The following is a 24,819-nucleotide window of genomic DNA, read 5'->3' on the forward strand; positions in this document are numbered from 1 at the left end:
TACGAGTTGAACCACCCTAGTCACCAAGAATATGGTTAACAACCAATATATACAAGTCATGTCATACTTAACTTTATAAAATTATCACATCTTCTGTTTATAAAATCCAACATAAACATGTGTGTCACATTATAACGCAAATATCTAATCCTAGAAGTAGATAACATGTTTCCATATTCTCAATTCAACTCTCTAAGCCACTGCTCATAGAATGAAAGAATGAGGGAGGCTGAACCACGCTGAAGAAGCAGGGCACATGCTTGATTTATCTAAGTTTTGAGCTTGTGTCATACTTCTCCAGCATGGTTTTTTTCTCTTACGACTATAAAAAAAGGCAATGTGGTTTTACAAAATCAATGTGTCAGCCACAAGGTAAGCTCTTCCAATTGCTGTGTGTACATGTATTAAGAGAGATTTCATAATAAATAATACTGCTGAGGTTTTGGTCTTTAACCGAGCTGAATGACAGTTGTATGATCCATGTAACTTTTTACCTTACTAGGTGTATCAATCAGGAAATCCTGTAACAACTAGACTTTATTTAAACGCCTTCAACGGCGATTCTTCATTGTCATTATAAGGCGAATTGATTTTAACTTCAATATAGTATTTCTTCTTCTTGCCACAATAGTACACATATATGATATGATATCACATTACATTTTGAATAACAGCTGGCCAAGCTTCCATTAACCATGCCTGGTTCAACCAAATAAGAAAATTTAACTTATAAATAACATTAAATAAGATATATTCCTTTAAAGCAAATCATTATCCTATAATCAAACTCGGTTTTCCAAAGCAAATGCGGCAGAGTCAACATGTAGGAGCAAACAAGAATAAACATTTTGCTTCAATCTGTCAACAGTTTCCACCAGCTCTTCATTTTCCATGTTTGAAGTGCTTCTAAGCTTTTCCAACCATTCATTTGCTTGCTTAAGGTGTGACAAGGTGAGAGCTATATTATTGGCATGTTGCATTTGCCTCCCTGCAGTATCCTTATTCGTCTTTCCCCTCTTCTCTCGGGAGATAGTGGAAAACCAGACATCCAATGTTTTTTCCATGTATATCAAAAACCATGATCTTGTTTCAATTGAAAGGACTTCTCTCAGCTCATTTATCTCTTTTAGACCATTTCCAGTTACCCATTCTTGTTTCTCAGCCTCGGATAATTCAGGTGAGTATTTTGGAGACTTTGATGAACTTTTACCAGGCACTAAATCTGATTTCTTGTCAGTTTTGTCTGTTTCTGTTGGAGAAGAGGTTTTATATAGCTGAAATGATTTATCTTTGTGAGGAGTTGTACTTATACAATTTGATCGGTCCATGAGTTCTTGGAAGGAAAAAAACTTATTCAGTGTGACGTGAGGGTTCTCTGATGCAGCTGAAGTGCAGATGTTGGCAAACATGCTGAAAAAGAAAGAGAAGCATTGAATTTAACACCATTTTTTAAAATTTATTCCCTATAAAAAAACTTATATTTTAGTTCCTACATAAACCAAAATTACAAATCAGTTTGAGTTGTTTGCCAAAATTATGTGTGTTAGATTTTGCTGAGTTGTCTATATTACCTTTGCTGAGAAGGCATGATTCCATGCAGGACCAAAGGTCAGCAAAAGTTTAATATCTTAACAATTTTTGGGTGATCCCAAGGTATCAACATATGTCAGTAAATATAGCAACCAATTTTTTTTAATTCCTCAAGTAGCTAAATTTTGAGTAAGTAATGTGGTAATATTTAGACCAAAAGCTTAATATACCTTAAAAACTTGACAAGGACTGAAGTAGCAGTAACTTCGCTTTGAGCTTCAACAGCAACCTGTGAGGCTAGATGTTTCCTTCTAAGCAATTCCTAGTAAAATGTGGATATTTGTATGATTGTTAATAAAAATTCATGTAACGTCTGAGATAGCATTGCTTTACTAAACAAAGACAAATGAGATGAAATTTGATTTAGTTTGTTCGATATAGGGATGTGAATTACCATGCTGACAATAATATTTATCATTCATAGAGAAGGAGAGAGAAAATTGCAATGCACCTTTCCAGGCCTTAAAAGGCTTGATGGCAAAGAGGACCATGGAATTGCCTCTGTGCTATAGCTTTTATCTTCACTGCTGGATAAAACATTCAAGTTTGTAGTTTCCTGTTTTGTAGAATTACGTTTGGTCAATATGCGCTTAGGCGACATGACAGTCTCCTGGATGTTAGATTGAGCAACCCTTTGCCTTGGTGATGGTATTTCAAGTTGTAGACTACGAGTTGTATTCACTGAGAGTGTCTGTGATGCTAAAACCAATCATTATCAATATCTTCATTTTTATTATTACCTATTCAGCATAGTATACAATTCAGCATTGAACTTAATTATTTCCTTTAATTTCAAACAGTGCAGTTGAATTGTTTTCATTTACAGTGCAAAGAAAGATAAATGTCAAACTTCTGTATTCACTTAAAAAATGTCAAACTTACTTAACTAGAAATCTGCTTATAATGAACAGGGGGTTTGTGACACTATATAAAGGCCAAATTCTGATACAAATAAATTCTTGAGGCTTAAAAGATGAAAATCCAAGATAAGAATACCTGACCTGTAATTTTTTAAGTTTTACTTTTGCAGATGCCACCTTCTTACTATCTACACCATTCTCAAAATCATTTCCTTTTCTTTCTTCATTAGCATCTTGCACATTCACATTTGAGGTTGGAGTTCTAACACCTCGCATGTACCTGGATGCAACAGCAGCTTTTTCCTCTTTAATAACAATCTTCTGCCTTGGACTTTTGCTCTCTTTGGCTTTTGTTGAGTTCATGGATTTTGAACGATTAACTCTATGGTTATCAGATTGCACTGGACCCTCTGATGGTTCTAACATTTGCATTAAATCCTTAGGATTTCCAATAAAAGGGTGCCGGCCAGGGACGGGTCTAACATCAACAAGAATAGGGACTGGTGTTCCAGTCTCTATCCTGTCTACATAAAAGAATTGACCAAGCTGCAACTTGTTATTCAAGATAAGCTCATTGTCTTCCTTTGAGAGTGAGACATAAGTTGAATGAGAAGAGTCAGAGACTTTCAAGAAGAAACCTTGGTTAGGCCATAATTCAGACCCGGTTATTGCAGGCACAATGCTGATCACTTGCAGAAGGACTGATCTATATTCCCCATTAACTTTCACATCAGAATCCATACTTTGGAGAAGCTTCAGTAGAACTCCGGGAATGAGGGATGCCATGCCTCTTCACTTTCTTCTGTTTTATGTATTATATTGTTCAGGGGTCAACAAAAGTGCATGTCTTGTATATTGAAGTGAAGGAGCTGTATATAAAATAAAATCAATACATTCTGGTAGACACTTCTATAGACTATAATTCTGTGCAAATCGACTCCTTTTAATTTTATATGGGTTGTAAGCCTATTTAAGTTGGAAAACCCAACCAATTTTAGTTTTCTAACTCCCTTAAACGTCCAAATACTGTTGCAAAGATGTAGCTAACTGAAATTGTCAATCTTATCATGTGATATCAAAACAAGAAAATTAAGCACCAAGATTTGACCTCGCTAATAAAATAAAAAGTACACAGCAAATCATTGGAAAAAGAGTTTAATATATACATATGTGTTTTCATGTGTGTGTGTGTGTGTTACCTAAGTCAGAGTTGAACCATGAAGTGTGTAAGAGAAGAATCAAAGAGGTCTTGTTTGTTAAAGGGTTGTAAGAAATTCTGCAGACCCAGAAAGGACAAACAGGAACTAGTATATAGGCTTCCAAAAACAGAATGCTTCTGATTGCTTTTCCTGTGGCTTAACCAAGATTATATAAATATCTTTTATTGTAGGCACGTTAGCATTACATTCTCTTGGCTTGAAAACCATGTAACAACAACACACTTCAGCGTGGGAAATATGAAGCACTTTTTGTGAGACATGAAATGATAAATCAGCTCCTTTACCAAAGAATTATGCCTGCTAACCTGGTTAGCAATTTAATGGATATTATAGACTACATGATGTTGGTGGGGCTCAATCTGGTGATATGTCGTTTTTAGTTAGAGTCAATGTAACCACTGAAAGAGTTAAGAATACGTTCATGCCTATTTATTGCGTGGCCTCACTTACATCATTATTAGCACCCTCCATATTCAGCATGCATAATTTGCATAGTCATTGTTTCACCATAAGCAATAAAGGGTGCTATAAAAGAAAGAAAAAATAAAGACTTTTAGGTGTTTTCTTTTGAAATTTACATAATCAAGTGGCACATAATACATTTTTTTTTTAGTTTATTCAAAAAGGAAGAAAGCTGACCCACAAGATAGAATCAATTGTTGTAGATCCGCACTTCAAAACAGCCCAAACCAATTAAAGTGGTTCTTTCTTTTCTACTTATATCCAATTGATTTTGGCCATTGTGTTGTGTCAGAATTGCTGCATGTTGACAATAATGTTACATGCTCATATTATTAGGATCAAGCAAAGGCATTGGCTTCAGTCTCTGCTCGAACTAGGCAAGCATACAAGCCATTTTGATTTGAAGCCATGAGATTGTCATGGCTCCCGTACTCCACCACTTCCCCATCTCTCATAACTGCAATCTTGTCCGCTTCTCTGATTGTGGAAAGACGGTGAGCAACTATTATGGTTGTTGCCTCTTTGGTAACCTTCTTAAGGGCTTCTTGGATGTGCTTCTCCGATTCCAAGTCCAAGGCACTGCTTGCTTCATCAAGCAAAAGCACCCTTGATTTCTTCAATATGGCCCTTGCTATAGCAATTCTTTGTTTCTGGCCACCTGATAATTGGACCCCACTTTCACCAACCTAGTATAGAGATAATGATAAAAATAAATCATGCTTTGCTAATAGAAAAAGGTGTTGGAAAAATCACGTAAAAAAGCAATGCAGCATAAATTAGTATGAACTTTTTTTTGTTGGAACTTTAGTATGACCTTACTATTAGATAGAGTAAAGCTACGAACAGTCTAATACAATTCAATGAGTAAGTAATAAATAAAACTTGAGTAAAAAGTGATGTAGCATAACAAGTTATGATTTGCAGCAGAGAAATGCTGGTAACACAGTTTTTTGTACACACTTTTTATTATTGACTGAAATTTATTGAAAATTATAAAATTTTATAGGTCTCCCTTTTTATTTAATGATCGTCACTTGTAATTTTATAGTTTTGATAAATTTTAACCAATAGTAAAAATACATTAGAAAGAGTATGTTAGAGACTGTATTAGTGGCATAAAAAAATCTACCTCTCCGTAGAATTATTAATTACCTGGGTTTCATAACCTTGAGGAAGGCCACTGATGAACTTGTGGATGTAAGCCTCCTTTGCAGCCTCTTCAATTTCAGTCCACGAAGCATTTGGGTCCCCAAATGCAATATTTTCCCTTATGCTCCCAGCAAACAATGAAGGTTCTTGACCCACCAAAGCCATTTGCCTCCTCAACCACTTCACATCAATCTCCCTCAAATCGATCCCACTCATCATCACCTTTCCTTGATCAGGATCATAGAACCTCTGAGTCAACCATATGACTGTTGACTTCCCTGATCCGCTTGGTCCCACCAATGCCACTGTGCTTCCACCTTTGACCTTTAAACAGAAATCCCTCAACACAGTCACCTCTGGCCTAGATGGGTATGCAAATGTCACCATCTTGAATTCTATGTTGAACCGCTTCGATCGGTCTACTATCCTACCTTTTGTTCTATCATTGTCAATCAGTGGCCTACGTTTTATGATATCTTGAACTGCAGGAATCGCTGCCGCCGCCATAGTAGTATCTGGTGCCAAACCGGCAAGTTGTCCCACTGAAAATGAGCTCAGAACAAGAATGAGAAAGATCTTAAACACGTCTCCAAGTTTTGCCTTGTCGTGTTCTACAAGGTATGCACCAAACCAAAGAGTTAAGGTGTATGCTCCATACATGGAACCTTGAAACAACCCAAACATAAGACCTTGAAGTTGTGAACTTCTCAATGATTTTCTCCTAGGTTCTGACAGGGCTCTATCAAAGGACTTAACTATCTGCTCCTGTGCAGAAAATGTAGTAACTGTCCTTATGTTTGACACTGCACCAGAAGCAATGTTACTAGCTTTCGCATAAGAGTCGTTATCCACTCGCGGTCCAACGTTTATGATCAAGCTTATGTAGCTTGCACCGAGCGCGAAAGGAGTTACAGCAGCTGCTACAAGGGTTAGTCTCCAGTTAAAGGCAAAGGACACACCAAGGCCAACAGCAGCAGAACTCAATCCCATAAGAAGGACTGAGAATCTGTCGCCAAGCACCGATCGAAAACTAACACAGTCTAATGAGAGCCTTGACACCAACACTCCTGTGGAGTTTTCTTCAAAGTCAAACCACCCAGGTTCTTGTTTCAGAATGGATTGAAACAAGAGGTCTCTAACCCTTTGTGTCAGCTTTGATCCTGCCCAACCACAGAAACCTTGTTGTCCTGTCATGGAAAGTATGCAACCAAATCCAAGGCCAACAAGTGTTAAACAAAGGCGCCCCACATCTCTTTTCATCTTATGAGTGTCGTGGCCAAAATATACTCCCAAGGATATGCCTAAAACCAATGGGAAAAGGGACAGAATAGCACCAGCAAACATTCCCAGAATAAGTCCTGAAAATAGCATCACAAACTCAGGCTTTTGCAGTTTCCATACTTCAGAAAGACTGTATTTTCTTGCCATTTTGTCTTGCTTGTCTTCCATGTCTTGATGTTTCTTCTCCTCCTCCTCCTGCGTGGATTTTAAGCCTTTAGGCCATGGGATATCAATATCATCAACTAAATATCTTGATCCTGATAAACCAGAAATGGGTTTATCATAGATGGATAAATCATTAGCATTTTGCATTTCATTTTCTATAGCTAGAGGTTTTGAAATGGCTTCGGTGGCAAGCTTGACAAGGTTGTAGTATGCTCCTGCTTTCGCCATAAGCTGGCGATGGTCACCGATCTCAGTGACAGAACCATGCTCAAGAACCACAATAGCATGAGCATTCTTCACTGTTGCTATCCTGTGAGCAATTACAATGGTTGTTCGGCTTGCAGATATCTTGTCGATGGCCCTTTGGACCGCAGACTCTGACTCGGCATCAAGAGCACTAGTAGGTTCATCTAGAAGAAGGATTTTTGGATCTTTGACCATTGCTCGAGCCAAAGCAATTCTCTGCTTTTGGCCCCCTGAGAGTTTTGTACCCCTGTCCCCTACCTGCAAAATAAATACTACTTTCTAGGTAAGATTCATGCCACAATTTTTTTACCAAATTAGTGTATCTTGTGTATTTACTTTAAATGTTACATATATATCTATATCCATGTCTAATTGTCTGTTGCTATGTCTAGATAGATAGGTAGTTAGGCTATTTCCCCAGTGTTGCATAATAACTCCGTTGCAACTTTTGTTGATTATATATTAGGCTACAATATATTTTTTTATTCCTAATAAATATTTGAATTTGTATTTATTCTATCATAATTTTTTTTTACATTGAATTCATAATAAAATAATAATTTTATTTTTGGTGCTTGATATTTTTTTAGTTTTTGATAAATTAGCCAATTTTATACTTGTTTCTTAATAAAAAAAATCATTTTTATTAGTTTTTTTCAGGAAACAAACACAAAATTTATTAATTTATCATAAATTAAAAAGTGTCAAGAGAAAAAATAAAATTATTATTTTATCATGAACCAAAAATGAAAAAAAAAATTATTAGAAAATAAACACAAAATTTGATTATTTAGTAGAAATCAGATACATATTTTAACTTATATATTAATCTAGAAAAGGAGAAATATTATTGTTAGTAGTTACTACACCTGAGTGTCATAGCTTAGTGGTAGGCTAGAGATGAAGCTGTGAGCATCGGCAGCAATGCAAGCAGCAATTGCCTCTTTCTTTGTGGCATTATCTTTCCCCATCATCACGTTTTCCAGAATAGATGTGGCAAAGAGAATTGGCTCCTGACCAACCATCCCAATCTGATCTCGTAGCCACTTTACTTGCAATGTCCTCAAATCATGACCATCCAAGGTAATAATTCCTGCAAAAATACATTGAAATTCAACAAAGTTAGGAGTCTTAAAACCTCATATATTTCTTTTGCAAATCATCATATAATTCTTTTTACCTTCAATAGGATCATAAAACCTCTCTATGAGAGCAAAGATAGTAGACTTTCCCCCACCACTGGCACCAACCAATGCCACAGTTTTTGAAGATGGTAACACCAAGTTAAGGGAATGAAGTATAAGAGAATCAGGACGAGATGGGTATGCAAAGCTAACACTTTTTAACTCAATCCTTCCACGAACACCAGAAAGCTTCCTACCCTCAGGGCTATAGGAATCAATCTCAGGGATTCTCTCTATAATATAGAATACACGGCTTGCTGCAACAGTCCCTTGACCAAATTGTGCAAAATATGAAAGTGCCAGTGCCAACCCTCTGTCAAATAAAAAAATAACTCAATAAACTTCGAGTTTAAATTCTATGTAATGTCAAATATAAAAATTCTATACCGTCAACCAATCAGAAATTCTTATTAGTACGACTTTTAAGATAATTATTGTAAAAATTAACAAACTTATCATATGATTTATGATGGGATGAATTTTTTTTACACTATTAATACATACACTATTTACTCAAACTTTAGTTAAAGAAAGTTCATGTAGTCCTTACTCCCTAGTATACAACTTGAAGAATCATTTCTTTGTATAAAAAGTATAGATAAATTTTTTGGTTTCCAAATCAAGTGTATACTGTACAAGTTAAAGAGAGAAGAAGCCACACCTTCCCCCTACATTGACACCAAAGAAACAAGCAATAGCTGAACCTCCATCAAGTTCATTCCTGGCAATTAATACAGAGCCATACCAGAAAGCCAGTGCCCATGTTGAATAGGTTATTAAGTAGATCACTCCCATGCCAATACCTTTAGCAAAACCAACTCTGGCCCCTATTGGAGCTGATTTCTGCAGTAGCTCAGCATATTTTCCTGCCAATTTGCTTTCTGCAACAAATGAAAACACTGTCCTAATTGAACTGATGGCCTGCTCCGCAATGCTACCAGCTTTCCTATAAGAAGCCTTTAGCCAAAATAAACAAACTTGGAATGAACAAAATGTTAAGACACATAATATCAAATTTAATATATGATACTACCTCTGGTCCTTATTATAAGAAACAAGTGACAGTGTACTTAAGTGTCTGTGTTTTTATATCTTACTTCCTCTTTTGCTGTTAGGCCACCATAAAGTGCTTTGTAAGCCATGCCACAGAACATTGTCAATGGAGTGACTGAGAATACCACCAGAGAGACTTTCCATGATCTTTTAAACCCAACTGCATACCCACATATGAATGTAAATATATGATGAATGAAGTGGGCCATCTGCAGTGCCAGAAACAAAAAATTAAATGCATGTAAGGATTAGTGTCAACCAAAGTTGGAGCAAAGAACTATGTTATTGTTAGCATTCTCTACGCTCACAGTATTGAATTAAATGACAGTGGAGTTTCAAGCACACAGTATTTACATAGTGATCAGTGATTGCTCACACTGTATTGCTACCATAAAAAAATATGGTAATGGATACACATGAACTGAAAATTGCAATAACAGTTATCATGCTTGAATTAGGAGAAAAAAAGTGGGGATGCTGTTCAAGCAAATTGAAAAGAAAGGGAAACAAAGGGAGTTCTCCAATTCAAATAATGCATTATTCTGCTACCCATTTATTATTTAATGATCACTAGTTATGATTTTATAGTTTACAAAAAAATTTAAACAATAGTAAAGACTAAAGAATGTTCTAATAATATTACTTTTAAATTAATATATAGGACTTTACCGTTTTATTAATTATTTAAATAAGCCCCTATGGTTTTAAATTTTATAATTCAATGCCTAGACTTTTAAAAGTTTGTAAACAAGTCCCCGTCTAGCCATCAATTATTGGTTTCGAGACTTTTTTAACTTTTGGGACTTATTTAAAAGCTCCCATAAAATTTATGAACTTATTTGATAGAAACGCATTCCTCTAAATTCCTATACTAGATTTTAGTTTTAAAAAGTTTAATCGGTTAATGAAGTCTTAATGCTGTTAGAAGGTACTAACTTTTTGAAAAAAAAATAAAAGTATAGGGGTCTAACTATAAACTTTTAGATTATACGATCTATTAGAAAAAAGTCAGTGAAACATAAGGAACTTATAGAATAATTTAACATTGATTTTTATTTAAAAGTGTAGCTTAAATTAATATTAGTAACTAAATATCTTATACATTGTATACATATTTTTCAATTTAAGTAAAAAAAATTAAAGAAATACTTAATACAACATATTTAAAATTATAAAAATGCCTAATTAAGTATGAGTGGATTTAAAATTAAAAAAGAAATTAAAAATATCACATGAGAAGAGTGTAAAGTAATTTAATGTACAAAGTTAGATTCGTATACAAACTTATTTTAAAGTTAGTAAAAAAAATATCAGTGCCGGCAGAACATATAGAAATATAAATAAAATAGATAAAGGCAAAAACATTTGAAATTAGTTTTCACTAATAAAAATAAACTCAATTAGGAATTCGATTCCCTATTCCATTCATAGTTTTTTCATTTGTATGAAAACTCCATATCAAGAGGGAAAAGAATTTGTTAATTATATTAATATAGTGTAGCCACCAAGTAGTTGTTGGTGAGTAGAATAGAAGAATCAAGAATTAACCTTCTCTCCCATAACTTCTTGAATCTGTGCAACATCACTAGCAATTCCATGCATAATATCACCAGTGTTGATATCTGTATCAAAAAAAGTAATGTCCTGTCGAAGAACCGCTCTTAGATACTCTGTTCTAATTCTTTGAGCAGCACGCTCCCCCACTAACCTCCAACATGTGATCTCTGCCAATTTCAGTGATCAACAAAAATTATTGTAACACCTCTAAATCATAAAAAAAATGAACAAGTTGAATATAACTAAGAGAAAAAAAAGACTATGCACCAGTAATTTTATATTACTATTTAATCACAAATTATCGTATTAAACTCTAAGTAATGTCTTAACATCCTTACGCAAATATGCTCCAAATACCACAACAGCAGCTAGCCCGGCCATAAATTTGCATATCTGAAAATGACAATTAAGACAATGAAAACATGTTTCAACTCCATTATATATATGCAAACATTTGACCAATAAAAGAAGAGAGTAAGAAATTGAAGAACTAGTACCCTCTCTACATCCTTCATCATCTGTGCTTTGTCATTTTCAGCTTCTGAGATCTTATTGACAACATCTCCAAAAAGATAAGAATACCAAGGAAGCGATCCTCCATTTATGAGAGCCCCTAAACACCCCACAAACACAAGCACCAAATCCAACTTTGTTGAGTACTTAAACAAGCTAAAAATCCCAACAGTCTTTGGAGGCCTTGCATCTTCCTCATCCATATCCTCTTCACCCTCTTCATCATATGCTGAAAGCTTCTCAATGTCATGGTGACTATAAGTGTAATCCCCACCACTTCTATAAATTTGGCTACCGTGTGATGATGGTCCATCATGACCAACATGATAATTCCCACCATAATCACCACCATGACCATGTTTAGAATATGGTAATTCAAGACCATGACCATTCCTATTAGGTGAAATAACGTGATCATGTGTTATGCTATAATCTATCATACTAAGCTCATCTTCCTCAGCCAATGGACTAGTCTTACATTTTTTACTACTCTTCTCTTGGATGAACCCCGATCTTGATAATCCTTGTGGCCGACTATGCTGATCAAAGTAACTATAATCATTGTCCCTAGCATCATAGCTCTGAAGTTCAACTCTACCATAGCCAGATTGTTCATAAGAAGAGTTTGCAAGACCTCTGAACCTACTTGTTCTTGAAAGGTAGTAATCATTGGCTGATCGACGAAATACCCGGCTGTGACCAGAAGGGGAGCTCTCTGGCCATGGACTGAGAACAGAACCAAAGTTTGTGCTATAGTCGCGCCACCCGGTGGCCTCGAACTTCCACGAAACTTCTCCTTGCCATGAATGGTCATCATCTGAAGCAAAGGGTGTGGCAGGAACTGGGTTGCGGCGGCGAGCTCTTGGATTGGTTAGAGAGCTGGATGATATGAAAGAGCCAGAGCCAGAGCCATACACAGTGTGATAACTCACTGGTGTTGGATAGTGTCTTCTCTGGTGGCTTGAGAAGGAGTCACCCTCAAAGGAGAAAGAATCAGCAGCCATGTCTAGCAAACTAGTTTTGATGAGAACAAGTATTACAGAAAGGAATGAAATGGGGGAAAAGAAAAAACAACAAAAGTTCTTCTACTTTGTGATTAGTGGTACATGGAGATTAGTACAATACAATGTCACAGACAACTTAGCTCCTTCCGCCCATGTTGTGAAGCATAGACAAACAACAGGTCGAACAAAACACCAAACATATAAGGTCTTTTCTTTGGTCTCTCTGGCTCACTAATGATATAGAGGGTCTAATTTATCTTTTTTGTTAGGGAATACATTATACATTGATCCTAATTAATATTCTTGTGCATGGACGGCATGCAAGGCTAAAGTGGCCGCCGGCTAAGCATAGTTGTGACTGGCTTGCCAATTTTAGCAATTGTTGTTTAGAGGGTAATGTTGGGGTTGAAGTGACTTGTGTCGGTGTTTATTATAATGTCAACTCAACCTTTCTCTCTCCTAATCACTATTTTAGAACAAAAACTAACAAGGATTATCCATTTGTCATGTAGACATGCATGATCTTCTGACTGCAAGGGTAATGTTGTGTCATCATCTCTTCACTATTTTAGAACAAAAACCTAACAAGGACTATCCATTATGTATTGCAATTTTTGACTAGGTAATACTAATAGGTATAGATGTGTCATGTAATTAAGATGTTGAAGACTTAACCAAGTAGTTTGAACCTTGAAAGGAATGTTTCACAAGAAAAAGAAAGGGAATAAACAAACATTATCCAAAGGATAGTGTACTTCTCAAGGACATTAATATAAAAGGACGGTAAGTTTTATTGAAAGTTTCACACGATGCCAGAAAATCTGATGGGTGAAACTTATTGAACAAAATTGACGGTACAGAGAGGAATTTGGTGAACAAGGTAGTAGTAGCGTACAAAGTGCATTATTTTGCTGCATAAATAATAATATAGTACGTTAAATCCAAGAAAATCAAATAACCACATTGGTATCTTCATTTTGTTGCTGATTGGCCGAATTGCTTCCTAGAAGAGATCAAATCATAAATGATTGTCTCGGCTAAGATTGGTCCGGCTATTTTTATTTTTTTTTGTGGTAAATAACGTTACTTTGTCCAATTTGAACTAATCTGACCATCATGTCCTTGCATTTCTCATGATCCATCATCATTCACATTTTTTTTCTTTCTTTGCCGTTAAGCATTTGATAAATTCCCAATAACATACTCATAGTTAGTATTAACTGACTGAAACAGTAATATGCACATTCTTTCGTAACAAACTTCGCTTGTAAAGAAAGATAACTGACTTCTTAACGGGAAGCCTTGTGCAATTTTCCAGAACAATTTGGCTTATAGTGCATGATTCAATTTGACTTATAGTGCCACAAACTAACGTCAAGTACTAGCCACAACATCTTTCTTTTTGGAGGTCAGCTATACTTTTAAGTTTTAATTATCGTATAACTAGAATGATAAGTTAATAGAAATGTGCCATTAGCAATGACGAAGTCTACCTTGGAATGTTATTTACACAATTATTATCTAACAATTTTAAACGTGTAGGGTATATGTAACTCAACAGGACTAACAAAAATCAAGTGGGAGCAGCCTAAACTACTAAAAGCAAGTTTGAGCTTAACACTAAGTTTTACAAGTAAATATTACTCCATCTCGTGCAAGAACATCTACACCGAAACCGGTTCAAGATTTTGGGAGCAAATCTAAAGGGTGGGAGGAAAAAGAGAAAGAAACTGATTTTATCATTTTAAAGTATCCAAAAATGAATATAAATAAATGGAATGCGATTAGTGCTCTTCCTTGTTCATTACTGCTATCGGATAGTTCCATGTTCACTAAACCCAAAGCAATAAGTAATGGATACAGAATCACATGGTAACGTGTATTTAGTAGCTGAAAATTTATTTACTGTGATGATTTACATGCAGTAACGTGTAGCTATCATGAAATTGAGCATTAATAGTTGAAACTTGAAAGTTCATACAGCAAAAATGTAACAATAAAGTGGCAAAGGATAAGTATAAGTAGCCAATCATTCTTATTTGCTCTTTTTCAAGGGGAGGGGGAAATAATCTTTTGAAAGCTACTATTTTACTCCGCAACAATCACATTACTCTTCTTAACTCTGACTGTACTGATTCATTCTAACATGAGTTCAACTCTGATATACATCACACAAGTAAATCAAAATAAACGAGCAAAAGAATGCCACTACTGCCAAAATTACAATGACACTGCACCAATAGGCGACACTTCATTGACTACAGTATGCAGCATATATCAACACAACCATGACTAAACTAAAATCATAGGGGAAAACCTCATGAGTCCAAGAAAATATACATAACCCCATCTCATATATCTTTCATATAGATCATTGTATCGTGCCTACCTCTCTTTTCTGTATCATATTTAATATTGTCCTTTACACCCATACTATTGAGGATGATCCAAATTACTTGCCAGGCCAACTCACTGAAATTTCATCTGGGTTTCGAGTCACTACCCTTGCTTCGGAAAGTTGATAGTGAAAAAAATGATTTGGGAGCTGCACAAATTGAAGATAACGTGTAATTATAATATTGCGTAAAAGATAATCTGTAGCAAATAAACGGTTATCATTCTTGAAATCAATGAAAAGAAATACAAAGCATATGTGAATCCCAAGTCTTTATTAACAATAGCATAATATTATTTTCCCTTGAGTCAAGGTTACGTTCTTAGAAAGACACAATGAACAATTCCAAGAAATTGGCCCCTTAATCCAGAATGAACTACCAAAATCAATGAAATGCAAAGACAACGGACACATTTTCAGAATTCCTCACAACTTACACAACTACTTCATCAGCCTGACAAATGAAACTATACCAAAAATGGATGAAAAAATGACCTATAATATATTATGTTACCCAGGGATCACCTTTTATTGAACTTCCTGATATATGATCATCCCTCAGTTTAAAATGAGCAGGAGGTGCAGGGATAGAGCTTTGCAAGGATTGGACTGCAGGAATTAAGAACAATATTATCGATTAAAAAATTGAGTGTACTTTTATTTTATCTATTAAACAAAAAAAATGAAAGTTATAAAGAGCACACATGAACATGCGTGCTCAAAAGACACCAAGTTAATATAATATACTTTTAAAAATATAAGTAAATGTCAATTATAAGATAATACACCAATAATGTTTAATTTATCTAAACTTTAGTATGTAATAATCATCAAGATAATAATATCACATAATCCTTCGGATAGATTTGTTAAATTCATGTTCTATAAAAAGTTATTAAGTGGAGTAAGTCTCTAAGATTAGCTCCTAAAGTAAATGGAGCCCTCTCGAGTATGTATGAATATAGATGTGTAATATAAACACACATGCTGAGAGCACTATAGATCTGGTCCTCTGGAGGAATCCACAAAAAGTATTGTCTATATAATTCCTCTACTCAACCATGATCCACAATGATAAGATAACCATCTGATATGAATACACTATCATTAAGGAAATGATCAGGTGTGAAAATAAGAGTGTAAAAGAAATCAGAGTGTGATCCCTTCAAATTCCCCATCCAAAATGGTAAATTGAGATTTTCATTGTTCATTCACATCAATATCTATGGATAAGAATCATTTATCTAAATGTGCAACCAACAATGGAAAGAAATCAATAAATAGAGAAGGATCCATTTTCTAATAGTAGGATAGCAAAAGAAATTGGCTAAATTATAAAAAAAAACTTCGTACCCCATTGCCCAGAGGCTCTTCGCTATGCGAAGGTATGGGGGAGGGATGTTGTACGCAGCCTTACCCTCGCATATGCAAAGAGGCTGTTTCCGGATTCGAACCCATGACCAACAAGTCACCAAGGCACAACTTTACCGCTGCACCAGGGCTCGCCCTCTAAATTGGCTAAATTATAAAATAAAATAAAAAAATGGTTGGCACTTAAATATCTAGACTCTAAACAATAACCAAGCATGTTGATCAATAACAAGAAATTTGAGAAAAGAATAGATTACCCTGTTCATTGAACAGCTCATTCTCATTGAAGCTGTCATCAGAAGGATGACCATGAGAGAATCCCATTCTTGACTTCCTCAAGTCTTCTGATGACCGATTGGCCAGATCTCGGCCATCTTCAGTATCATCATCTCCTTCAGAAGTTGTAGCAGAGATCCAATCAGCCATACTCTCTGATCCACGAGTTTTTCTCCCAAACTTCAGCAATCGCTTAAAACCTTTAGTGACATCCTTGCGGGGTTGATTTTGGGATGAATTAGCAACAAGAAATGGTTTTTGAGCACTTCCCCATTTTTTCCTCATTCGGGAAGCATCGTTGTCACCCTGGTTAAGAGAATGAGAATTCCAAGATGCAGGGCTTCCAACTGGAGAATCTATAGAAGCATCAATATCAGATGACTCGTGTGGGTATGAAAAAGGATGACGCGTGCGTGAATTCCATGACACAGGACTTCCAACAGGAGAGTCCTGCAGAGATCTCACACCATTGAATGTTGATGTAAACCCAGTAGCCATTTCACCCCCTGAAATAGGGTCTACCTGAGCAAGAGACCTTGCAGAATCACCAATTTCAGATCCAGAATTACCAGACTTACCAGATTCCTGGCTCAGACTTACCTTTCCATTATTATTATAAGCAACATCTTCGATAGCCATAGTTTCAATGTCATCATGTTCGTCCATGGCAATCTGCAAAGAATCCTCCTCATCAAATTCAGGGTCCTCAAATTCTTTATTTTTCTGAGTATCAGATGCCGTTGAAGCTTTCATCTGGATAGCATTGCCAACAGAACCTGAACCTATGTTATTCCCTTTTTTAAGGAAAGGCCTAGGTGATTGATCATAAGGGCCTAGATCACTCTCATCCATATCAAATTTCAACGGAGACAAAACAATCCCATCCGAGTTCAAAGGGGACAAATCCTTAAACTCTGCAGGATTAGCAGAACTTTTCCGTAAGGACAGAGTTTGCCTTGACTTTTCTTCCTTGACTCCTTGCATCTCCTCAGTGGTGCTTTTGCTACGGGAATAGGACCTTACCTGAGAGCGGGTTGTTTTACTGACTCCAGAAGAAGGCTTTGTATTTTCTTTTCTTAAATCAGAAAAGTTTGGAACAGACTGGGCAAGAGGATTGTCTCTTCGCCTGCCACCAGATGAACGAGAGACCGACACAGCTGTTGTACGAGGTGTGCCTGAAGGTATATGTCTGTTGGGAAAAATTTTCCTACTTTGCCTTGAAGCACCATAAGTCTTCTCTTCTGAGAACTCAGATAGATCTTCATCATCTTCATTCTGAAGAGAATCTATTGGATGCTGTCCAAAAATAAGGGATTTAAATCAGAACCGGAAATGGAATTTCATGTTTTTAATTTAAAAACAAACTTTGCATTCAAGAGGATTAAAATTCAGCAGTCTTCTCAAAAATCATAAAACAAGTCAAGAATACCTGCTCTCTCTTAATATTTGATTTGAAATATCTAAGTTTCTCGGCACGGTGAGCACCTGATGCTGAATCTTGTCTGTTTGCAGACCCCGAAAACTTGACCTTCATTTCAGCTCTACTCCTCTCAAGGCTATCCTGCATGGCTTTCATCCTAGCTTCCTTCTCAGCTCTGTTCATACTCCAATCTTCTCGAAGCTTAGCATTCCTCTTCTTCATGTACTTCTCATAAAACTTTCCTCTAGAATCTTCACTCAAGTTAAGATCAGAAAAATTTTGCCTCAAAGAATCACCATAATTCCGACTATCCACCATCTTAGTAACCAACTTAGCATCAAAGCTTGCCAAATTGCTAGAACTCGCAGCCACTTCAGTCACATTGCTTCTGGAAGGCAACTGAGGAGTTGAATCCCCCACCCCACCTCTTCTATACTGTGACTGTTCCACATGCACATCGGCCGGCTCGACTCTCCTCACAGAACCAGACTGGTCCCCAGGAACCCTCAGTTTATGCTCAGCAAAAAGCTTTTCAAGCTCGTCAGCCTTCATTTTCAGCTCATCATGCATCCCTTGATTCCCTTTAGATTGCCTCACCCTCTGGTGTTGCTGCTCTAAAGGCGGAGTTGAAGTTGCACGTGCATTATCCGGAGTCTCCAAAACTTGTTTCATCTTGCTACTTTCATTAGCACCATCCCTTTTACCATGTGCCATGCTCATTTGTTGTTCATTTCTACCAGATGAGGGTTTCTGGAACTTCATTTTTGGGATTTGGGAATCCTCTTCCTTGTTAGGGAATGAAGAAGGAGTATCCTCAACCTCATTCTGTGACGATTGATCAACACGAACAGAAACATCCCTAAATTTGAGTCCATTGCCACCACCTTCAAACTGTGCTGATAGAGATCGAGAATGACTTCGGGGTCCCCTAATAAGTGACGGTGCAACCACATGATTTTTCACCCCACCATAAAACTTCACATCATCATCCCCATAAGACAACATAGGACCAACGACAACAACCTCGGATGAGCCCTTCTTCAATGTCGTCTCAGAAAAGCCACCACCACTACCCACCTGATCCTTAAACCCCCCGTTCTTCGCCTCATCAAAAACCGAAACTTTCCCTGTCTCCTGAGAAGACCCTTGATCGGTTTTCGCAAATTTCTCCAATTTGTTGTCGTTTTGATCCTTGTCTTCAGAAACGACAACGGACTTGGTTTGAGAAACAGAGGATGCTGGCGTGGGTAAGGGGCTGTCGGAATCCTTCTTATCACCGCTGCCGACGTCGATGCTCATGTCGCTGGCGCTGCTCCACCGCCGCAGCACGTCGGAGGAGAGCCGCCGGAGCTCCGGCGCCCTGCCTCCGGAATTCTCCTTCTGCTTGTTCTCGAAGAGGTTGATCCGGTCCTGCACGCTCAGCCGCCGCCCCGACGGGGCAGTCGCCGGAGCCGGAGCCGACGCCGGCGACTCCGTTTCCTCTTTGGTGGGGGTGTCGCTGGTCTCGTCTTTCGAGTTCACGCTGGTGCTGCTACGTCGCAGCGAAGCGAAGTTGGAAATAGGCTTGGGCTTAGGTGGATCGGTGGGTTGGGCTTGGTTGGGCCCATCATCGTTGTCGATGGACATGTCAGAACTAACAGATGAACGGAGTTCCCTGTCATCGCCACCTGGCCAGTGACTGATAAGGTCCGGTCTTCTTTCGTACAGTGACATGTATTTAGTGCATGCTTCACTGCACCGCAAAAAAAAAAATATATATATATTAAAATATTAATTAAACAACCACATCAATAACATTATTATTAATTATATTGAATATTTTAGTATACTAGATGATTATTATGAATGAAAATGAAAAGTGTATTAATATGTAGTTTAGTTTTTGGGTGTTAGTAGTTACTTGAAGCGATGAGCACCGAATCGATCTGCGAAATGTTTGAGGAGTGAAACTGTGTGGGGGTTGAAACCGGAGGCTGATGCACGAGCACATGCTGAGGTTAGGTCTTGCCTAACTGCACTCAATCGTACATCAATTGCCCTTAGGAGTTCCTTTCTGTGCAAGTAAGTCGTACCAACAAATAAATAACCACACACATTAGTTATATATACATATATGTTTCAATTTCAATTTTCAACATATCAAAACTATGATTTCATTATTTATTTATTTCAACAATCATAAACGTCCTTTTTTCTATTAGTTGAAATGAAGAAGGGTAGAATTGTTACGTGGTTGCATCAGCCACTGTTATGGCTCCAGCTCCATTCCCACCTGGAGAAAATTGAACAAAAATGATTGTGAGCGTATCATTATCAATCATTCAAAAAAATTAATATGACCAAAAACCATTTCCTAATTTCACCAACAATTACCAAAATGCCACTCTAAATTTTAAGATTTGCGTAGGAAATGGTGAAAATAGGTTCTCATCATTTCCTATATTGCAAGAAGCAAAGTAAAAGCAATGTGACATTTTCGTAATTGCTTGTGAAAACAGAAAAACGTTTTCTCAGACTAAACAAATCATGAGTTTGTTCTTGTTTGGTCTTCACTTTATCTTTCTTTTTTCTCCACATTCGAAGCCCAGCTGATTCTTGAAGCATGAATTTCATTCTTCATTTCTACTTCTATGTTAGGTGTCAATTTTGAACCTTTAACCCATTATGCTCTCAACAATGTAGATAACGCAATTCTCTTGGGGCAATTAAAGAACCGAGTATGGTTTATTTGACTTTTTTCTCTTTCCTCTCTTGCTACACTAAACTTCATTTTTCTATCTATTCATATTTAAAACCTCCATCAAGATGACATACAGTATAGGCTATCACCGAATTCGGCAATAATTAGACAAAGTATTACAGACCAGAAAAAAACACTTTGGAAGTGCCCAAATACCTCAAACCAGTAGCCTATAAATATAGCATATAGCCTCAAGAGTAAAGACTCCATGATGATAATAAATTAATAATTTCATTTAATGGTAATAAAATTCCATTTAATGGTAAACATTAAACAATGTAAAGTGTAGCATTCGTCAACTGGCCTTACTTTAATATGTTCAAAGGGGAATTAATAGTGAAAGAAATATGAAGATTAAGTAATGAACTTTGGCAATAATGAAACTTCCAAATTTGGACAATATAATGCCAGCCAATATAACTAAAAGTCGTAACTGTACAATATTTTTCATTTTTAATTCATTTTTGTTCACAGAAAAGGAAACACTATCTTTTTTTCTCCATGCCTATTTCGTATGCAGTTGGGAAATGCAACATGGATGAAACTGAAAACCCTTCCATAGAAGGCAGCATACTGATCATGCAGACAAAGCCAGCAAGATAACTAAAGAGGAAACTAATTGTTTGATACAAGATACAAGCAACTATTAATCTTAAGACTGGTAAATATTGATAAGACAAATTCCTCAGAGTGGTAACACAATCAAAAGATGAAGTTCCAATTTCCAAATTGTCTTTGTTATAGGTCTAATTGCAAAGAAAGCATACCTTGTGGATCTGAACGCTCTCCTGCACCCTGAAATAAAAGAAAAGACATTCCAAAAATCAACAAAAGAAAGAAAGAAAGTGGTTGCTTTGTTCAGTTGTTTGCACCAATCTTCTGTTTGATCATATCTCTGACATTACCTGAGCATATATTTTCCGTGCTGCTTCTAATTGGGACATCTCTGCATCAAAGGTATTGACCATTTCCAAAACCTCTGGCATGCTAACATACCGCACAAACCTGTAACCACCAACACCAATCAAATCAGAAAGAAAACCAGAAGGTTCAGTGCATACAAAAACAGCAAATTCAATCAAATAAACAAATTTCCCATTTCATTGTTTTTTTCACCTCTCAAACGTTCCCTTTGTAAACCACGTCTCAGCATTTTTATGTCTATCGATTTCAAGCTTGATTGATGAAGAAGCTCGAGCAACCTGCTCTTCTGCAACCTTTAAATGGGTCAAGAATGGCTTCACCAATCCGGATGCTAGTTTCTCAGTGTTTCCATCACTTGAAACAAGCAACTCGCATCTGCCCCATTAATAGAAAGAAACATGATTACAAACTCTAATCAGCAGAGAAAAGCACAAAACAGCAACTAGAAAATCCCTAGTTGTCAAGTTGTCCGCACCTTGAACGCCTTGGAGACAATTGGAATACAGCATAATCAAGAAACGTGTCAGACTTCATTTTTCCTTATTTATGGCAACACTACACTCTATCACTCTTAGGATCATTTCACGTAAGCAAACGCAGTATTCACCATCGTTTCCATTTGGCACCAACCATAATCAACAAAACTGCACACAAGAAATCCTAAAATCAGAATGTAGATTCTGCATAAGCAAGGTTAAACATAAAAAAGAAAAAGGATAACTTTTGCCAAATTCTGTGTCTGACGAACAAGTGCGTTCAGTGGGTCATTACCCTATTAGCATTACATTACAAATCTACATTTTCAATCAAGTTGAAAATAAAACAAAATCAAGTAACAACCCAGATGCACATTAGGTAAATCCCACTTGTTTCAACCCTTAACAGAACCATACCACACCATAGATCCCAACCCATAACCCAAAGTTGAATCTTTTGCAACAAAACAGAAACCCAAATTTGCCACAAAGAAATTATAAGAAATAGATCTGATTCAGCAAAAGACCGAACTTGAGTAAAGTTGCATAGATACCAAATAAACCCAAAATCCAATAGCAACTAAGCCAAACCCAAAAAACTTGCCAAAAAAAAACACAGTAATCAAATAAATAACACTGAGTCAAACAAAAACATTATCACGGTTACGCACAAACACAAATACACATGCTGCAAAATAAGCAACAAAAGTGAACAAACCCTAATCATTTTTTACATTAGAAAAAATTGGAGTGAAAATGTGGAAGGAGCGTGGAATTGAATGTGAAGGGCAGATATGGAGGTCCGAGATCTTCGATTGCGTGACCCGATCCTCCAATTTAGAGTTCAAAAGGACACCAGCATTTGGCTCCTTTGTCTTCTTTCTTTCTCTCTTCTTGTTCTTCCCTTTTTGTGTCTCACTGTGGAGGAAATGAAATGAGCCTCTTTCTTTTCTCTCCAATTTCTTTTCTTCTTCTTTTTTTGTTTTTTAAATTTTGAGTTTTACGAAAACCCCACAATGAAAAAGATGGTTTTTGCTTTACTCATCCTTCATTTCAAATCCCCCTCTAATTTCTCTCTCTACACCCTCTTTCTCAGTAGAAAGAGAAAATGACAACGTTCAGACAAAATAAAAAACATAGACATTGTTACATTTCAATTTGTAAAAGTAATATATAGTAATTAGCAGATAACAAGGTTTCAATTCAAAAAATTGTGTTGTGGTGAAAAATGGTGATGATTGACTGTGGCAGACTTCAACTTGACTGAAACTACTTTTACTAGGAAGCAATATCCGAGGTTGTTTTTCTTCAGATAATTTCTTGTTCAAGTAATGGAGTTGGTGGTTAAATTTTAAAACGAAAACTGTAACTAAAAAATAAATAAATTTAAAAAACGAATCACACTCTCTCCTAGCCTTGGATCATTGGCCAACATTAACCAGGTTGCATTTCCCATATTTTTGTCATATACTAACTTATAATAATACAATAATTAATCATTCAATTTCGTGACATGGGGTGTTTCATTTTCACCCTTGAATTACTTTGTTGTTGCCATCATTCAAGTATTTGAAATAGACGCATGTGTTGGACAAAACGGACATTTTGGTCATTTTGATTAAGCCGTGGTCAACACTGTGTGCAGCGTACACTGTTGTTGTATTGTAGTAATTGCTTGAAAGTGTATACATAATAATTTGATTTTAGCAGAAAATGAGGGTGATACGTTAATTAACTTAATCGCAGGGTCTTCTTCTGAGACTGTGTGTAGTAAGTGTAATTAATCAATCTTTTCACCTCGCCAACACTTCTCAAGTCTTCCACCAATCAAATCAAATGCTTTTCCTACCAATATCATTTTGCCGTTTTCAAATTCAGTATCTTCCATTTCTCGTCCTCTTCTATTCAAATATACCGTTCGTTATTATATAAACAATATATTTGAATAGAATAAATAACATAAAATTAGTGTTTTCATTATTTAAATATGTTACGATCAAACTCGTAAAATTTGATTTTATTATTTGAAAAATGAAACAATAACATAAAATTAGTATTTTCATCAGAATTTGATAAAATAGTTTTACATTATTATTTAATTACCATAAATAATTATTTTTTATTAAATAATTATATAAAATTATTTTATATTATTGTTGCATGATTTTTTTTCTCTTTTTATTATTTAAATTTATTTTTTAGGAGGGAGAAATGAGATTTTTCATACACGCAAAGCTAAGAATCATAATATTACTTGAATTAGATAAAACTAATGTGTATGATAAAGTTCTCATTTCAAGTATTTGATGTATACGATATTATTTATTAGTTCCTTTTTCTTTAATTAAATTATTAAATATATATTTTGTCCACAGGAATAAAAAACAACTACAAATATTAGGAGATTTACCTATTCAACGAACTAAACTACTCTTTTTTGGTAAATCATTGAATAACTTTATTACTCCAAATACTTTAAAATAAATAAATAATCATTATCAATGCTTCCTAACACTTAAAATCAAAATCTAACTAGTGGTTCGTTGATTTTTCAGATGGTAGTAACAAATAAAATAACATTAGAAAACCAGCTTGTAAATAAAAAGAAATGGAAAAATAATTTCATAATAAAATCAAACTCGTATTATGAAAGAAAAACGACAGAACTTTATCGTGGAATGAATGGCTTACTATAATTTCTGTTGGAATCCACTAATGCTGCGCTTACATATTTGGAATTTATTAACTCATCACATTTCTCTTGCTAATTATCAAATAATGCAGGCTCTATTAATATTCATTATAATGAATCGTGCACGTAAATCACGGTTCACACATTAAGTGTGACGTAATCATTTCTTAAAATTCAAATAATGCCTGAAGTGTTTTACACTATTGTTAGGGGAAGAGGATGATATAAAATTCTGAAATCA

The 24,819-nt window shown here is 35.9% G+C and overlaps 3 protein-coding genes across 5 annotated transcripts; all 3 read right to left on the reverse strand.

Moving 5' to 3' along the window:
- Window positions 1-616: 616 nt before the first annotated feature.
- LOC114390507 lies at window positions 617-3,580 on the reverse strand. Its single transcript, XM_028351248.1, has 4 exons — window positions 2,592-3,580; window positions 2,042-2,281; window positions 1,761-1,852; window positions 617-1,410 (listed from the first exon to the last, which is right to left on the reverse strand). Exons 1-4 carry the CDS (start codon window positions 3,234-3,236, stop codon window positions 783-785), a joined length of 1,605 nt encoding a protein of 534 aa, XP_028207049.1. The 5' UTR covers window positions 3,237-3,580; the 3' UTR covers window positions 617-782.
- Window positions 3,581-4,077: 497 nt separating this feature from the next.
- On the reverse strand, window positions 4,078-12,770 carry LOC114390154 (ABC transporter B family member 19-like). Its single transcript, XM_028350840.1, has 9 exons — window positions 11,265-12,770; window positions 11,106-11,160; window positions 10,759-10,934; window positions 9,255-9,419; window positions 8,819-9,114; window positions 8,154-8,470; window positions 7,843-8,066; window positions 5,285-7,231; window positions 4,078-4,818 (listed from the first exon to the last, which is right to left on the reverse strand). Exons 1-9 carry the CDS (start codon window positions 12,282-12,284, stop codon window positions 4,471-4,473), a joined length of 4,548 nt encoding a protein of 1,515 aa, XP_028206641.1. The 5' UTR covers window positions 12,285-12,770; the 3' UTR covers window positions 4,078-4,470.
- Window positions 12,771-14,296: 1,526 nt separating this feature from the next.
- LOC114391182 (COP1-interacting protein 7-like) lies at window positions 14,297-22,980 on the reverse strand. Of its 3 annotated transcripts, none has more exons than XM_028352199.1 (11): window positions 22,621-22,978; window positions 21,886-22,054; window positions 21,603-21,785; window positions 21,392-21,491; window positions 21,254-21,281; window positions 19,976-20,018; window positions 19,647-19,799; window positions 17,756-19,478; window positions 16,308-17,622; window positions 15,205-15,288; window positions 14,297-14,829 (listed from the first exon to the last, which is right to left on the reverse strand). In XM_028352199.1, the coding sequence occupies exons 2-11, from the start codon at window positions 21,942-21,944 to the stop codon at window positions 14,765-14,767; spliced, it is 3,753 nt and encodes a 1,250-aa protein (XP_028208000.1). In that variant the 5' UTR covers window positions 21,945-22,054; window positions 22,621-22,978; the 3' UTR covers window positions 14,297-14,764. The 3 variants fall into 3 exon arrangements, with proteins under 3 accessions (XP_028208000.1, XP_028208001.1, XP_028208002.1); XM_028352200.1 differs by having other exon boundaries at window positions 22,605-22,978; XM_028352201.1 differs by lacking the exon at window positions 15,205-15,288 and having other exon boundaries at window positions 22,621-22,980.
- Between the last annotated feature and the right edge of the window lie 1,839 nt (window positions 22,981-24,819).

The sequence above is a fragment of the Glycine soja genome, chromosome 16, assembly GCF_004193775.1.
Source record: "Glycine soja cultivar W05 chromosome 16, ASM419377v2, whole genome shotgun sequence".
Taxonomy (NCBI): domain Eukaryota; kingdom Viridiplantae; phylum Streptophyta; class Magnoliopsida; order Fabales; family Fabaceae; genus Glycine; species Glycine soja.

Excerpts from the sequence above, each read along its gene's own strand:
- LOC114391182 (XM_028352199.1), bottom strand. The coding sequence starts at position 21,944 with ATGAAGTCTGACACGTTTCTTGATTATGCTGTATTCCAATTGTCTCCA. Across the intron at positions 21,282-21,391 it reads CACGGAAAATATATGCTCAG|GGTGCAGGAGAGCGTTCAGA; the intron begins GTAATGTCAGAG and ends CTTTTATTTCAG. Across the intron at positions 20,019-21,253 it reads AGAGCGTTCAGATCCACAAG|GTGGGAATGGAGCTGGAGCC; the intron begins GTATGCTTTCTT and ends AATTTTCTCCAG.
- LOC114390154 (XM_028350840.1), bottom strand. The coding sequence starts at position 12,284 with ATGGCTGCTGATTCTTTCTCCTTTGAGGGTGACTCCTTCTCAAGCCAC. Across the intron at positions 9,420-10,758 it reads AAGAAGTTATGGGAGAGAAG|ATGGCCCACTTCATTCATCA; the intron begins GTTAATTCTTGA and ends CTGGCACTGCAG. Across the intron at positions 8,067-8,153 it reads GTTTTATGATCCTATTGAAG|GAATTATTACCTTGGATGGT; the intron begins GTAAAAAGAATT and ends GTATTTTTGCAG.
- LOC114390507 (XM_028351248.1), bottom strand. The coding sequence starts at position 3,236 with ATGGCATCCCTCATTCCCGGAGTTCTACTGAAGCTTCTCCAAAGTATG. Across the intron at positions 2,282-2,591 it reads TAAAACTTAAAAAATTACAG|ACACTCTCAGTGAATACAAC; the intron begins GTCAGGTATTCT and ends TTAGCATCACAG. Across the intron at positions 1,853-2,041 it reads GCCTTTTAAGGCCTGGAAAG|GAATTGCTTAGAAGGAAACA; the intron begins GTGCATTGCAAT and ends ACATTTTACTAG.